General features: G+C 42.9%; 3 protein-coding genes across 6 annotated transcripts in view; 1 reads left to right on the top strand and 2 right to left on the bottom strand.

Moving 5' to 3' along the window:
- Window positions 1–371: 371 nt before the first annotated feature.
- On the bottom strand, window positions 372–4,883 carry LOC105683980 (inhibin beta A chain). The gene is made up of 4 exons (XM_012397005.3): window positions 4,066–4,883; window positions 3,054–3,311; window positions 1,765–2,147; window positions 372–1,640 (listed from the first exon to the last, which is right to left on the bottom strand). The coding sequence occupies exons 1-4, from the start codon at window positions 4,454–4,456 to the stop codon at window positions 1,473–1,475; spliced, it is 1,200 nt and encodes a 399-aa protein (XP_012252428.2). The 5' UTR covers window positions 4,457–4,883; the 3' UTR covers window positions 372–1,472.
- Window positions 4,751–16,900, bottom strand: part of LOC105683993 (procathepsin L) — a 26,984-nt gene continuing 14,834 nt past the window's right edge. Inside the window, exons 1-5 of one of the 2 annotated variants that reach the window (XM_012397023.3) lie at window positions 10,918–11,414; window positions 9,944–10,120; window positions 9,490–9,852; window positions 8,949–9,109; window positions 4,751–8,869 (exon numbers count right to left, since the gene is read on the bottom strand). In XM_012397023.3, coding sequence (XP_012252446.2) covers window positions 8,674–8,869; window positions 8,949–9,109; window positions 9,490–9,852; window positions 9,944–10,120; window positions 10,918–11,046 — 1,026 coding nt within the window. In that variant the 5' untranslated portion in view covers window positions 11,047–11,414 and the 3' untranslated portion in view covers window positions 4,751–8,673. Of the gene's footprint in view, window positions 8,870–8,948; window positions 9,110–9,489; window positions 9,853–9,943; window positions 10,121–10,917; window positions 11,415–16,900 lie in introns of those variants that run through there. The other variant, XM_048655966.1, reaches the window with a different exon arrangement.
- Window positions 11,690–16,900, top strand: part of LOC105684009 (microphthalmia-associated transcription factor) — a 34,146-nt gene continuing 28,935 nt past the window's right edge. Inside the window, exon 1 of one of the 3 annotated variants that reach the window (XM_012397062.3) lies at window positions 11,690–12,691. In XM_012397062.3, coding sequence (XP_012252485.1) covers window positions 12,528–12,691 — 164 coding nt within the window. In that variant the 5' untranslated portion in view covers window positions 11,690–12,527. Of the gene's footprint in view, window positions 12,692–15,074; window positions 15,958–16,900 lie in introns of those variants that run through there. The other 2 variants (XM_012397060.3, XM_012397061.3) reach the window with 2 other exon arrangements.

Genomic DNA, 16,900 nt, shown 5'->3' with positions numbered 1-16,900 from the left:
TAGACGTCGTGTCGGTTTTACTGTTAGCTCGTATCCAGCTGTTCAAATATTTTTCCACCATAATATTCGTAGGTAAATTTTACCGCATAATTTTCCACTGCTTTGATAAGGCGGCGGATAATAAATTTGTGAACGATTAATGTCGTCGAGAGCGTACGAGAGCTTGAGATGAAATTCTCATCGAATAGATAAATTTGTTTTTAATCTCATATACTTGCATCGAGATTCCTGAATAGGATATCATTATTCACTCTGAATATTTCGTATTCATATCTTCTGAAAAGAAAAAAAACAATCTACACGTGTATTAAAAATCGTTCGTTGTTTTTTTTTTTCTCAACTTTTAAAATTTTTTCTCGATATAACATAAAAATTTTCAAATATATATATTTGTTGTGTATATTATCCGTATATATACATCTATGGTATATCTTAATTTTAAAATACAATAATCCTAGCTTAGAATAAATAAATGCTACATCGTAAGATTGCGTAGGTAAATTTGAAGAAAAAAAAACAAAAAAAAAAAAAACATTTTCACTTGTCGTATCGATAATGATAGAGAATTGAAACCCCGGAAGTTTGTTTTTTTTTTTCCTTTCTTCCGAGGATTCGACTTCACCGTGTCACACGGTCCCCTATCGATAAATAACATACTTAATATTATAATTCATTAGTCGCTATTACGGGACTGGGTTAGATTCTGGGGTACGTGTTAATCTCATTTCGGAAGGATCAATGATATTATTATGTAGGTATTTTTTTTTTTTTTTATGTTTTATCATATATATATTATATATATGAGGTGATGCGCGAATACTGACTTGGTTAATCTGACGCCACTACATAATATCCCACATCAATAATGCATATTATATATTCTCTTGTCGACTATCCAACGGTACATCGTAAGTTTTCATTTACAAAATGGATGAAATTCCAGCTAAGAAAATAAAAAAATAGAAATAAAATAGAAATAAGTAAGCGATCTTCAAAAATCGCTCGGTTTCAAACTTTGGGATATTTTATCTACCGTCGTTTAAATGCTGAGCAAATTTTTCGGAGCATTGAAAAAAAAGGATCATCGTTCTCAGAAAATTCCCGAATATGTTCCATGCCGTGCTGCAGAAATTTTTCTTCAAAAAACCACTAGAATTTATTCGAACGACGGTAGACTGATATGTTTAACGAGCATCATCGATTCGAACGAATGTCGAAACTCGTCGTGTATCGAAAATCGCTAGAATTTCGACGGACCTATTCGATTCGAATCGCGGTGTCCAATGCTCGACGTTGTCTCATTGCGGAAAGACGAATTAAAAAAAAAAAAAAAAAAACGAAAAAAAAACGAAAAAAAAACTCAACTCACTGGGCCATCGGTTCTGCAGTTGTAACTCGCGATAGTTACGAATGTTTGAAAAAGAAACTGCTGCATAATGGCGACTAGACGCGACGCGGCGAAGAGTAGCTGTCTACATACATCCGCAGGCTTCGACCACCATGTTCGGCAGGGTTTTCAGAGTCGACGTGTTGTTCGAATCTATGTAAAAAAGTTGTATGGGCGACAACTGGGTCGGTGAGCAGCACGGTACGATCTCATTCCCTCTCCGAAGATTGTTTCCGCTCTGCGTGAGGAACCTCTGCGAAAATGGAACGAAAAAATTTTTCTGGTTTTCACAAAATATTCGTTCGGCCGATCGGCGCGAAAAGTAACGCGATCGGGATGTCCGCGTTCGGTCCGCGTCCGAAAGCGAACGAACTTACCCTTATGATGTTGCTGTGCGACGACGCGGGGACGGTCAGGGAAGCGGCGGATGAGCAAGAACCCCTGCAGAAGTAAGCGTGGTAGCCGGCCGGGTGTAAAATCCAATCGCCCCAACCGATTTCGGCGAAATTTATGAACAACTCGTCCCTGCAGCACTCCTTCATGTCCGGCAAGCAGTTCGAGTTACGTTTGGGACGATTTTTTTGCGGCAGCGGCGAGGTGTGGATGACCAGGAACGGTTTCAGTGTCTGTTCGACGGAAACCGGCGAGGATTCTCTGTCGGTGGAGCAGGTGTTGCAGACTATTTGCAAACTGTGACCGTCGCGCTGTTCGTCCACCCATTTCTTCACCGTGTAACTGACGTCCGCTTTCACCCAGCCCTCTGAAAAACGGGGATTGAGACATTCGGTCAGACGAGAGCCAAGGTGAGGGCTTAGGCCGCACGTTGTTTGCATCGGAGAACTGAAAGCTCGGCGAGGAGGAGGAGGGAGGGTCGAAAGACAATTGATGATAGATCGAACACTGTTGAGATTTCTTTACAGCTGATATGGACCTTGAACCAAAGGCCAAGACCTCTGATATAAAGGTACGAACACAGTGAGTTACAATCTTTCGAATGACATTCGATGCAGCGCGGCGCGAAGTTGGAAAACAATTGAGCTTGAAATTAACCGAGGGGCGATGGCACTTGGGCATATTTTTCCGATCCGGATCGCGTCTTTTCTCGATCGTTGTTTGTTTGTTTTTTTTGTTCATTTTTATTTTTGTTTTCGGTCTATCTGCGTTTTCGACCGCGACGGTAAGATCCAGGGATTTTTCGATTGTCGTTAATCGATTCTTTCGCCTTGAGGCCCCCGGGGATACGATACGATATTCTCGGTGGCCTCTCTGGGGACGATAGCGTCGGGCGTCATTCGAAGTGATTGAAAATGGAACGGGGCAGAAAACAGAGCATCGACATTCCGACGAATGAGAATCGAGAGTGTGCCGCACCGACGAATGACGCCCATTCTTATCGTCGGACTCTGTTCCATGCTGGTGAATCATTGTAATCGAATAATTTAAAATTCACGTATCTCGCCGTTCAGACCAACGCCGGTTCGCGACCTACCTTCAAACATGGCGATCGAAACGCGAGCTTTTTTCCTATCCCGTTTCGAGCGTCGCGTCACTTCGATTCGTTCATTTTTTACAATGCAACGAACAGAAGCCGAGGCTTTTCTCAATTTTGAAAAAGATCCGATATGGCTGTCGGTTGTCGAAAATTTTCGAAACCTCGATTGCTCACCTGACACCGAAGTTTCGAAGATGGTCATTATGCTGTTTTTCTGAAAGCTTCGGCCAACGTCCCAGTGGTCGACTTCCGATATCACGAAAGTCTGGTGGACGATGTCGTTGTTGTCCGACTCTTTGTAAAACCATAACTCTGCCGACGTGACGCCGACGAATTGCATCTCGTGTGACAAAACGAACGTGAAACAATCCGCTGCGTTTATGCCGGACAAATGGTTGGTGTGCAGACGGCAGCTTTCGAGGTCTTCCATGTCTGGAAATATCGAAGAACGAGTCGAACGATTAGCATCCGGAAAATACCCGAAGTCCGAAATCACCTGCAAAGTCGTCAAACTATCCCCTTCGAAGAAAAAAACAAATACCGTCGAAAGTAAAATCATTCAGCCGCGCCGGTATCCGAAACATCGAACGAATAATCGTCGTTCCGCGAGATCCTTTCCAACGGATCTCTTCGCGTGACCCCGGGGTTTTCCGTTTTTCTTCCATTATTTCTACCCCCCGCGCACTTATTTACGTTATCGAACATTGGCACGTGGCTTCGAAATGATTTTCGCGACGCATAACCGACGGAGCGGCGAAAAATGATGCGATTCCGTGACGATTAGAAAGCTTTTAATAGCCGCCAGACGAAATTCGGTTTATCTCTACCATATTGTCCCAAAATTTAATCCACATTGACGCCGAGTCACGAACCGGCGCGAGAAAAAAACAAAAAAGACTAAATAAATAAAAAAAAGACGTCAATCATTCGACGGTTTCGAAAAAGAAGTGGCGGCCGCTATCTTTCGTTTGTTAATATTCGGTACCACGTTTCGTAATGAGTTACTTAGCTTCCTCGTTCGCAAAACGATCCACAGTTGCATCAGCCACTACAAATATTTTTTTTTCCTTTTTTTAAAACAGTTTTCCTTTCCAACTATTCCGAACGAACACGACAACTGAACGGAATCCGTGCTCGCGTGAGAGAAAAAAAGAAACCACGAAGTGGGGATAAAAAATGGACGTACCTTCTTTCGGAAACACGACGATCTGATCGGTTTTTCCGTAAAAACTTTCTACTTGTTTTTCCGGTCCGGTCGGTATTCCGGGACTCAGTTCGAGGATGTGTCCGTTGATGAGAGGCTTCGGCAGGGTCGAAATCGAGAGGGAAACTTCCGGCGGTTTTGACAGTCGCAATTTTTTCAGTATCTGCTGCTTAACGTACTCCACCCTGAGTTCGGTGAGACTCGGATCGTTGGAGGATATTCGATTTTGGGCGCAACCCGTGCACTCCTCCTCCCTGTCCTTGGTATCCGGGTAGAGCGCGGACCACACCATTCTCAAAGGATTCGAGGATCCCGATATCGTGTCCTCGATACTGGTCACGCTCAGGAGGACGATCAAAAGCAGCAATCTCATTTTATTTCAATTATTCTCCGTCTATTGTTCGATTCGCTTCTTGTCTCTCGAAACGGGGATCGGAACCGGTTCGCGGCAAAGTATACAAAACGTACAGTACGGATGGAATAAATAGTGAACACTGTAGGGTGCGGCGAAGAAATTCCTTTTTTTAAGTTATCAATTTTTCGTTTTAGATTTCTTTTACTGCGGATTTCCGAGAAACTGACGTTTTATTTTTTACTACTTTCGAATGGCTACTTTCATGTGAGGAGGATGAAAGCAGTGCGGAGTTTGAAACGTGGTGATATTTAGTTATCATCGAAACTATTACTCGCGCAAGTGTATATTTATTTACGTATATTTTTCAAAATTGTATTGTATATACGCGCGTGTGCGTTTCGCGGGTTTTTTTTTTTTTCGGGGTTGCTCGTGCTCCTCGCTTCCCATGTGAGCTGAAACTATGCTCGGAATTGAACTGAAGCTCGCGATCTATACGTGAGAAGATGTAACGAATGCGTTGAGGATGCCCTTTACCCCGGGAACAAAGTTAGCTCCGATTGGTCCGACGAGTAATACGCTATCAGCTGGTGGAGCACGTGCTCCAAACATGTCGATTTTCATTTACTATGTACAATTCACATCTCGGCGAAAGATTCAATCGACTCAAGACCGACGATAATGTCCTTCGTCCTTGGATGTCTGCGAAAAGAATATATATTAGAGAATCGAACTTGAAAACGAAAAATAAAGTTCACCGTTCCCCCGATAAGCGCGGGAGGTTTATCGTTTTTTTTTTTGTTTTTTTTTCTTTCTTTCGCTTTTCGTTTTTTTTCTTTCGAGATTCGAGCCGCACCGAATACCACCGACAACGAGAGTCAGTTTTTTTTTTTACAACCCGAACAATTGCTTCTCGGCGAATGAAATGGATGAAAGTTGAACGTTGATTGAAAAATTACCGCGACGGTAAAAGGGAGGCCAATTCGAGAATGAACGAGAGCTAATTTCGCGCCAGACTCCGACATTTTTTCGAAGTGTCGGCGAAAAATCTGATCCACGACCCCCTCGAAAAAATTTTTGGGTCCGAAAATTCCGGTGATTTTGTATCGGCGGATTCGACGATTATCGCTTTCTATGACCAAAATCACGGCTACGGTGCAAAATATTATACGGCTTTTGATCCCTGATTAAATTCGCAGACAGCAGATGCGTTTATTCAATGAGACGGATGATTGCCAATAAATTCAATTGCGCGTGTAATTGTCAGTTTAAACTAATTCATACATTCATTGTACGTACGTACGTACGTGTGTATCTCATCTCTGAAAACGTTCTCCAATTTTCTTTCATGCAGAAAATACCCGACCCATAACCGTGAAATGTAACCAATGATTTTCATCGGATTCCAAATTGTATTCCATCAACGCAACAAATTATGTTGATCGCGTTTAACTTCAATCTCTCATGTCCATCCGCCGCATAATTGGGTATTTAATTACACGTCTGGACTGAAAAATTTTCTCGCGATTAGCAAATAAGACGTTATCTACGTCTTGACTCCTTTCAAAGTACAACTATCGATCCAGCGGTTTTTGAAAATTTCGAAATCTCCGCATCCGAATGATCCTCGCTCTTCCCGATCACAGCTGGAAAAAAAAATGGAGAGGAAAAAAAAAACTTAACCTAACATTTGCATCGGGTGAATTGCGAGCATCAGTTCAACGACGAAGAGATTCTCTCGGAAAAATAGAAAGCCTCGTGTTCTACAGTCTTTCTGTCGAAATCGAGCAGAGGACGGAAAAGAAGATGGTCCATTCGTCTGGCGCCACCGCGTTTTTCTGCCAAAATTAAACAGAGGATGAAAAAAAATATGATCCGCCTGTTGGGCGCCACCGCGCACGTGTTTCTGGTATTTGACGATCTGAAATGTGACGAGGCGATCGTTAAATGGATACGAATATTGCTGAGGATGCACGATGTGTGTGAGAAATTCTGAAACTATTTTATACGAATATGCGAACGTTTACATAAACAGTGTACGTGATTAGCGTCTATACCGATCAATCGTTATCAAATTATCATTATACGGAGAATTGAGCTTAGCACGGAAATCAAAGTTCACTAGGGTGCGCGTGCGCGCAGTTCTTCCTAAATAGTACAACCTAACCTTGACCGGAATTCGACCTCGGTTTAGTAAAATCTCATGCGCTGCTAGATTTTTTTAGATGTCCATCGTTTCACTTCCGATTCGAAAACTTTCACGAGCTCTTCGTCTGTTCCGGAAGCTAGGGAGTGAAGAGATACGGGGCAAATATCTAAACGATCTGAAATAGTTTTGTTATCGCTGATTGTAGAAAAAAAAAAATGGCCGATTGACTCACAGCTGATCGCCGATGGACATTTTTCCGTTCGATTTCTCAAAACTGCGAGGCTGATCTTGAATTATTATTCGTTTGTTCGCTGCGAAGCTACTACAATCTTGCTTTGAAAATTGTTGTTTCCAATTATATATATTGGCGATTTATTTGTAATTATCTTCGTGAACAATGAACCTCGTTTTACGAGAATCGATAACCTCTGAAGAAGCAAGAAAAAAAGAAATTAAATTGAATGAAACTAAAATAACAATTCAAAGACTCTTCCCGAAAATAATATTTTCTTCAAACGTGACCTTCGGTGAATCGCGTCCTTCACTTATTGATTATTCGAAGAGTAAATCAGCTGCCGAAGCTGATGGGACGGAATTTTTTTTTTTTTTTTCTTTTTTGAAAAAGCTTTGAAATACGTCGGCAGATGTTCACCTCTTCGCTATCTCCTTAATCTCAATCAGTGTTCCGGTCTCTCTCCTGTATTTTCGCTGACCTTTGAAACCTGCTGCATAAAGATACCGCGTATGGGCGGGGCTGCCGGTGCAGCCGAAGGCGTGAATTACGATTAATTATGCGAAACGGCTTTGAAACGTAAATTAAAATAAGGAAAACGACGCGATGCACCGACTATTTATAACTTGCAAACATCGATTTAACTGTGTATCTAGTTTATTTGGTCGTTCGAAGGGCATAGCGATTGGTAGTCCAAGATCTCGGATAGTTTTTTTCACGTTTTGTTTATTTATTCGCTACCATTTTTCTTCCAAGTCATCTGGAGAGCTGAAACGTGTACGTCGATGTGCCTGGAAACCAAATTTTCAACGTCGTTTCGAATCGTTTGTTCGAAACTTTACTTTCATCACCATGTTGCATTGTGAACATAACCAAAAAAGTCACTTTGTCGCAAGGATGTTCAATTTTCTTTGGTTTGTCAAAATTCGAGTTTGGCCTCGAGAAATTCGACAAGTCATCCGGTCGATGTGTTCCATCGACTGGCAATCGGAAGAACAAAAAGGATCAATAAGAATCCGTCACGAATAAATCCGAGTTGAGCAAAGCTGAAAACTGGAAACCCGATTTTTTTCTCCATTGCTCGAAAAGTATTTGGGCTAGAAAGCTGAAATTTTTGACGAAATTTTTCCATTTTATTACTCTATAGACTAAACATCATTCGATATGACTGATTGGTGTCAGTTTCAGTCATCTTACTTGGCTATGCCATTTGACAGAGAAGTTAAACTTCACGTTCACGATAACATCTGACCTCGATGTTTTGGTATCAATTGTAAACGGAATTTCGAGTACGATACATTAGAATCATTCACAGCGAAACCGTCACGAATCAAATTACATAATGAAACATAAATTTCGTCATCGTCGACGAACAGGTCATTTTTCACATCTTTCATAAGCACAATTTTTCCTTGCTTATCTATCTTTTTTGGATCATATCGATTATTCTTAGGTCAAAAATTCCTAATCGTCGTTGATCGCGTTGAGATATCGTGAAATACCGTGAACAAGCGGGGGGGATTGATCAGCGAAAATTTTTATCTAGATTGAAAAAAAAAAAAAAAAACATCGGACGTACGAAATTTTGTCACTATACTATGTAATACATTAATTAAGCAAAGATTTGTTTGTTTATTTTTTTTTAACCACGAATTCCATTCGTCAACGAAATGAGAAATTTCATTACAGATACTCCGCCGATCATATCGCTTTATTTATTTATTTATTCGTTGTTATGGTTGACGATTAACGATGCGATAATCGCGAAATACGTAATCACGTTGTACCAATCGGAGTAGTACTTGAGTTTGATAAGTAAAAAAATGAACTGAAAAAAAAAAAAATTCGGCATTTACATCAGACTTTGGCGTACGCGGAATAATTCGCTATTCCGCAACGATTCTTGTTCCTGGCCATCCTCATGTAGCCCTTTTCCCCCCAGTTTTCACCCCACCAGTTTTTCAAAATCCATTCGGTCGGCGTGTATCCTACCAGCAGCATCGCGTGGTTGACCACGTCCGAACTGCACCCCGGATCGTCGTAAACCCCTTCGCTGAAAGGGTAAAATTGAAAACCTCATTAATTTTCGACAAAATCAAATACCGGATCACATTTTTGCATTTTCCGCTCACTGATAAAGTTGAAAAGTCTTCGGACTCGCGTTCACGGATGCCGCCAGGGGACCTACGGTCGCCAACGCGTATTCCAACGCCTTTTCGTCACGAGCCGGCAAAATTGCCCACGCCGTAATATTCACGACGCTCTCATCCGAATCGAAAACACATTTTCCTTGCTGTAAAATTTGAAAATTCAATTCTCAATCAAACGCGAATTCCATCGATCGTCCGGCCATGTGCGGACGAAAATAAGGAAACACTCGGACTTGCACCACCCGCCGAGCGGGGGTCAAAACGTTCGATAAAATGTGAAAACTTTTTTTCTCCTTTTTTTCCAACTTCGTGCGCCAATTTTTTTTTTTTTTCTCTTTTCCTTTTATTCTACAATTCTCATCAGATGATCGCTCTTTACTCGAGATAAGAGGTCATGCTACAACTTGTGCCAGATTTTGAACTCGCGTTATCGGCCGTACTGGGGGGGGGGGGGGAGGACAAAAACGAAACGAAAAGAAACAAAAAAAACTGCCGAATCATTCTTGATAATTCTTTCTCTTACCGAAGCGGTGTACGGATACTTATGTGCGGCCATCAGCCCTTTGGCCTTCTCCAAATATTTCATGGTGTTTCTCAAGGAGCCGCCGGAGCACCCCAAATTCCCCATGGAAACGCTGCAGTCCACGATCTGCTGGGCGCTCAGGGGCGTAAGCGTTCCCGTTTTTTTGAACACCTGACCCTGAATACTGTGGGCTACGGAATACGCGTAGCAACTGCCGCAGTCCAGTTGATTTTCCGGGGACGTTTTGAATCCCCGTTCCCTCCAGTCGAGATGGGAAGGAATTTCTTCCTGCTTTCTACGCATCGCACCTACGATCTCGTCGTCCGTCGACAAACGTCGTCTCCTGCTGTGTATCAGCTTTATCTGATGGAATATCATTTTTTTCGAATATCAATAAGTTGGACGATCGACGGTCGGTGAATTTTTTTTCTCATCGTTCTCCAATTCGTTTTACCATTTTCAAAATGTACTGGGCGTTGTTCAGATCGGCAAAATCGTTGTCCCTCAAGGTGTAAGTGTGGTGTCCGAGGGCGGCTAGGATATTGTGCTCGTATATTTTCAGCAAATTTTCCTCCCAGGCCAATCTTCGCACGGCTTCGATTGCAGCGGAATAAGATTTGTTGTACGACGACTGTGGGGGGGAGGGAAAATAAAGTAATTCGAGAGCGAATCGATTAGGCCATGAATATAGGTAGGCGCCATTGAAGTTTTGGTGAAATTACGCAACCTCGTATCGCGTTACCTAATTTCACGCGAATTTTTGCACTGGAATTATGTTATACCCAGTCGAAACTAGTTCAAATGTAATCCAGAATCCACTCCTAGTCGTAGGCGAATCTTATCCGATATTGGTGTCAGTTGTAGTCACCGTTCGCGCCCCTTTACTTTATATGTAAATGATAAGGACGGCCTTTTTATTAGGTCTTAATTTTTCTTATCGCAAACTTTTTATTACCCTTTAAGCATCGTCGTGGCGTGAGACTTTTTTTTTCTTTTTTTTTTCCCTCCGTATTTCACGTGCCTCGCATAAAATTGTCGTCACATTACGAAGAGATCGTGGTTCGTCGGTGGATCATTTTTCATTTATCCAACCAAATTTTACAACGATTTCGTTAATTTTTTTTTCAATATTTTCAACCCTAAGTCATCGATCTAATTAACGGTTCTCACAATTAGCATAATTCGATCGCGAATTAGCATCGAACGGCTGTTCAAATTTTCATGGATAAATATTTTTCTCGAAGAGCACGATCGCGTTGCGTGACTTCTGTTTCTTTACAATTCAAACAAACCAAAGTAATAAAATGAAAATGAAAAAAAAAAAAAAAAAAAACTAGAAACGTTTCAATTACTTAATTCAATTAGTAATCTATTATCCTAGAGTGGGTATACATATGTATAACGTCGCTAATGATTTGACCTACTTACTTTGTACTTTAGCCAGTAATCGTCGAGCCTTTCGGATATTTCTTTTGGTAAAATAGTCCCGGTACCGAATTCAAAGGTACAGAAACCGATGGAAGTAACTACGAATATTCTCAACCGCCACACTTCCATCACTATTTTCACCTCGATAGGAAAATCGAAAATATTATCTGAGGATGTTCGAGGCAGAAACGTAAGTGATTTAGTTACATTCTTGATTCGGTCGCTAAACCGCCGTTTCCAATTTCATCCATTTCAACTTTGTCAGCAAATACTTTTTTTTCCACACATTGCAGTTTGCGATATTTCCGCCGTGCCGCAGGTACGACCAGGGAAAACGACGTCGTTACAGAAAAAAAAAATGTATGCAACAGCCAAAAAAACGAGACCACTTTGTGAAACAAAGTACGCAGAATGCGATCGACGTTCGAATTCATTCCGATGCAGTTTTTGGCCGCGAAATGAAACGATCGTAGGCGCCAGGATTTGAACCGCAAAAAGAAAAAAATTGAACTAATCGTCCGTGGATCAATTGTTTATTTATAACGTGGTGTCGCGCGGCGACGCTAGATGGAGACGGCTGCGCGATTCGAAAGTTCAAACTCTCGGCTTGGTAAAGCGATACGAGAGTTACTTCAAGTAAGCTTTCGTCGAGTAACGAGTATCGTGTCGACTGTCCACTCCTCCCTCGGTACCCCGGGCCATAATCTCTTCGTGACATTAAGCTAGCGAAGGAGTTGTGCAAATGGAATTGTCGTAATGGCGCGCATCTCGCGGCGGCGTGTGGTCGGTTGTTCGTGTGCGGTCGTTCGGCGGTGTTCGGCCACAACTTTACGGAGAGGCGGCGGTGATCTTAACTTGAAAACGAAACTTGATAATCCGAATAATAATCAATTTCGGTCCCCCCTAATCGGCTCGATCTTCGACAAATCGAATTATTCGTCCGATCCGCGAGATACTCCGAAACTACGGAGCGTCCGATCGCACCGACGAACGGCGTTTTTTTTTTCGGACACTCTCTAACGTAGGAAAGTTCTGTGAAGATTGATCAAAAGTTCGATCCGTCGACTGTCTCCGAACGGCTGAACTTCGATCGCTGATTACGGTGCCCTGTTTCGTTCTCGTTTTTTCTCCGATTTTCCTCCTCACTTTTCTCAATTTTTTTTTTTTTTTTTCTCGTTCGAAAAATTTTTCTCCTTAATGTTCGTATTTGTATCACGTTTTTTGGGGAGAAAGACAAATCGGTGTGCGGTTCGATGTAGAGAGTTCGTTAAAATATTCAACTAAACTGGTGTACGCGATAACAACATATGTGCGCGAGTGTAGACGAGACGATTATAATGTTGATTTGTGCCCGTGAAATTATCGTACTACTGGATTCCCGGATCTCTTGCATTTCTTCTCACATCCCATCGATCTAAGTTTCTATTTAACAAAGAAAAAAAAAAAGAGAAAAATTCATTCATTTCTTTTGCATATTTGTTGATCTCCGCTCGCACATTTATTGCAACAATCATCATCCTCCTCGTGGTGAACTGTTGATCGTGAGATAACTAGATAATATTTTACAACAATCGTTCGTCAGCCAACATCGTTAATCGCCGGCAATTACGATGGACGAGTCCGGAATCGACATGGGATTCGACCTGGCCGCCCTCGGGAACGAAGATTTCGAGCTAGAATATAACAATGATTTCGAACAGGCGTTATCCATGCTCTCGACGTCCCAGGATTTTATGTACTACGAATTGAAAAGTCGAGCACCGGACACTGGCAGGTGGGTTGGATGATCACCTCGAACCTCATTTCAGTTTTTACGTCACCGAAATTCATCGAGTTGGAAAAAAACCAGAAAAAAAGAAAGGAAAGTTTTAGATACAAAGCGATCAATCATCTCCTTTCTCGTTATCTCAATACCGCCATCTCTGTGTCGATAGGTTTATGATATAACCTAAAATATCGTTCACTTTTCGGACCGGCCAGTCGAACACGAATGTAGATCACGGCCGTCGTCGACGTAATTAAATTCATACACCGAATTGAGACATGAACTTTCGATTCGGAATGTAGAAGAAACAAAAAAGAGTCTAGCGAACGAGGAGCACGGAACGAAAAAAATCATGAGAAAGAAAACTTCACAGTTAGTTTGCTTTTGACAACGTAGGATAACATCTGTCACGACTCGTCAGTCAAGGGACGATAAGATACGTACCCCTCGCACACTCACCGTGTCAGTGAAAAAATCTCGCTCGATTTTCTCGACATGACAAGTTTTTCGGAGGCGAATTTTTCCGTCACCATCGGATTCTCAAGCTCTTCGTGCCAGTCGCTTCGTAGCGACGACACGAACGGTCACGTTTACTTTTGCGTTACCTCCGATCAGCCTCTCGTGAAATTCATATCATTGACATCGGAAACCGCGACCGATGCTACCGTGCAGCGTCTCGAGAGTCTTCGGCATTTGCCACCTATAGCATAGTTTGCTCTCGTTCAGAAGATGTGAATTCACGAACGGAACGATTCACGTTTCCATCCAAAAAAAAACTGGTAAACGAGAGACGTCAACGGCAAAGTGACATCTGCCAGTACGTGTGGCAAATTTGTCGAATCAGAGTAGAAGATGAAGTAACGGACGAAAAGCTGAACGCCCATCGGTTATTGAGGCGGGCCCGTCGGACATTCGAGAGTAGAGTACGTCCTTGAATTCGCATCACGATAAAATGTGAAATAAATTAATCACGTGCCGCCGCTAACACGTTAAATCTGCGTGTGTACGAGAAGTCCAATTGTACGACCTAATTGGTTTGCACAGCCTGCCAGCGTAGTACGATGTCTTCGGTGAAAATAATTCTTACAATTAGCAAATAATCTCTCTCGTATTTCGGCGAACGGAAAAATTGTATCCGTAACGATAATTGCCAGGTGGTTGCGGATGGGATTTCGTACTATCGCTCGCCGCATGTGTTCCTCGTTCGTATGTATAACGGTGATTGGTAACGTAGGTTGAAAACAACTTTCTAGTCTTAGCTGTACATAGAGACTTATGCCCGTTCTCATCTGCCGAGTTTGTGAATATTTTCAGATCGGATCACAAGTCGTCACTGGAAGGGAGAAAATTCCTCTCTCGGTGATCTCAAAACTGCCTTTTCCTTCATCCTTTTTCCACAGGTCAACGAGTCTTTCGTTACGGCTCGAGTCGACCCAGTGGAATATTACCGTCCCTTGGAGTCTGTGACGCAATTCGCGGTTCGCAGTCTGACGAACCGACGAACTCACGAACCCGCTCCGCTGTCTTTTCAATAATTAATTAAATCCGCGCGGTCACGAGTCGCGATCATTTCAAATGATCCAGTGAAAATCAGCCCAAGATTTCAATTGGAGTGGGAAACAGTTGTTTGAAATTTTGTTCCAAGAACTGCCGGCTGAACGACTGAAAATATGGAGTGCGAAGATTTTCATGGGAGATAATCTATGCGGCTTCTTTTTGTGCGTAGGATAGTTCGTTGGAATTCCATCGTCGAGTTGATTATAACGTATCGTGTCGTTCGTTAAAGGATAATCAGCCACCGCCATGTAGTTGGTATTTGCGAGAGAGAGCAAAGTACAGAAATAACGTATCGCGTATATAACGAGCAATTATTAGGTCTGTTTGAAAAGACAAAGAGCTTCTCCTATTATGTGCTGCAGAACTTGTGCGAAGTTATATTATTGTATTATTTATCTAAAAAGGAAACAGAATTCTACGACACCGTCGAGATTCCGCGAGGCTTTTATTTTTTTTTTTTTTCCAACCGCGATAAAACGAGAGGAAAAGAGAGAAAAGAGAAAAAAAGTCATTCGTACGCGCTAAACACTGACGTCGGTACGATGATTCATTTTTCAATAATATGATAATCTACGGAATTTCATAGTTATATATACTCTACCCTCCGCATCACATCCGACTCGATAATTTCCATTTTCGTGCAGATTTCGTGCGGGGCGTTGAAACGTTCAACAATTTTTTCCAAAGTTCATCTCATCTACGAAGCATCGCTATTGGTGGACAGCTGGACCAATCACGTAACAGGCTACGGGTACGAAGTCTGGCGCGAAGAAAATTCTGAAATTTCGAATATCAAAAGGTGATACAGACCACTCTACCGGGATTTTGATTGGCTTGGCCGGATCGAAGCGGGTGAAATGAAATCGTCAGATTTCCGAAGGAAGGTGAAAAAAAAGAAACTGAGCGAATCGATCGGTGGCACCGTCGGTCCACCGATTCGTCGAGTGGCACGAGGAGTTTCGGTTTCACGATCACTTCGTGCACGTGGTTAGTTATAGATTACGAAGTTGGTAGTTTCAAGGTGGTCTTTGTGTTGAAAACCGAATGTATCGGGGAGTAGGTAGTTGGCACATTCGGTGTTGGACTGTTGATACCTATGCGTCAGAAGTTTTGGTCGAACGTAGTAGCCGCGGGTCTCTTGAGCGGTCCTCGCGTCTTTCCGCGGTGTTATTTTTAATCCAAAAGTATATTATCACCTCCAGCTAGCCGGCCGAACTCTACGGCGGCTGAGGAGAGCAGCCGAGCGTCGTATAGGCTTCGATTCCGAAGTAGAAAAAAAATCGCCGTCGTATCCGCGCCATGCAAAACGAGGCGTCACGTCAAATCGGTGAATTCGAGGAGCTGGTCGCCCGACTGGACCGAATGAACGACAAAAATTTTTTCGACAAGCAAGCCGGGATCGCAACTTCCGGGGATTTTTTCACCGGCGCGCCACCTCCGGGCGGTGGCGGTTCGTGCCCCGCGGAGAATCTGGCGTCCCAATACAGCCGAGAGAATCACATCGAACGAAACCGTTACGCCCGTTCGGATTCGAACGATTTTTCGATCCGACGCCAAGACGCCGAGGGGTTCGGTCGGAGCGACGAGAAAAAAGTGGTCAGGGTGCACCTTGGGATCGACGAAGATCTTCGTATGATACTAGAAATGGACCCGGCCATTGTCGATGACCAGCCCGCGGAGTCGTCCGCCATTTTAAGAGACACGAGACCGAACGGCTGGTACTGCAGACTGATCATCTAATCTAACTGATCCCGATGTTCGTCATTCTTTTATTACTGCACCTTAAGTAACAAAGCTATTACCTTCACCGGCTGACACGATCCAATTCAACTGTAACCAATAGAAACACTCGCCTAACCTGAAAATCTGCGTCGCGGAGCGCCTGCGCTCGCGCTTTTCCCGCCATTGTCGGGAATCGTTCGTTCTCTCTCGACTTCGGTGAAAAAAGAAATCGCTACCGCGCTACGCGCGGTGGACGTTCGTGATGATCCCGACGTCACGAAGCGAGGAGAATGCAAAGCTCTGTCGAGCGGTGGAAAAAAAAATAAAAGGAGGAAATTAAAGAGAAGAAAAATTATTAAATAGCGAGCTTTTGTACGTACCGCGATGTTGCGTTCCAAAAATTTTCTATACCAGGAATTCGCTACCGGATTTAAACGCGCAATATTCTTTGGCAGCCATCCCCGAACCTATACGCTCATTGCTTCCTTCTTACCGTCTCGAGAGAACGCGTTATTTCAGGTGACGGTTACATGATTTACGATTGCGTCTTTCATTCTCGATTATAGACGAAATTGTTTACTCCAAAATATCAGCAGCTGCAACAGCTGCGTCGATTTCGCGGTATCTTCGAACGTTTCTTCCGTCAATTCGTCGTACGGATCGCGGCACACCGGCCAATAGGGCGAGACGCTAGAGAATCGAACTGCACCGGTTATAACCGGTACGTACCGACGTGGACGTGAAAAATCTCGTTACATCATTGACACGCTTCTTTCGGCCCAAAGGAATTGGCATGCACCCGGGGTATTCGAGTTACCGTCAATCTCCCGCGTATCGCTACGCTACTTCTTCGCACATTCCAAAATCTCCGCCGAACACTTCCTGAAAAACATTCATCGATTCTCCTCATTTTCATCTTCATTTTTCCAATATCGACGT

Source organism: Athalia rosae, chromosome 5 (assembly GCF_917208135.1).
Source record: "Athalia rosae chromosome 5, iyAthRosa1.1, whole genome shotgun sequence".
In the NCBI taxonomy this organism is placed as follows: Eukaryota; Metazoa; Arthropoda; class Insecta; order Hymenoptera; family Athaliidae; genus Athalia; species Athalia rosae.
This window is presented reverse-complemented; position numbering and strand designations above follow the sequence as displayed.

Coding starts and splice junctions, on each gene's coding strand:
- LOC105683980 (XM_012397005.3), bottom strand. CDS start 4,456: ATGAGATTGCTGCTTTTGATCGTCCTCCTGAGCGTGACCAGTATCGAG. Junction 2,148..3,053: donor CTTCGAAACTTCGGTGTCAG/GTGAGCAATCGA, acceptor CCCGTTTTTCAG/AGGGCTGGGTGAAAGCGGAC. Junction 1,641..1,764: donor CGCACAGCAACATCATAAGG/GTAAGTTCGTTC, acceptor CCATTTTCGCAG/AGGTTCCTCACGCAGAGCGG.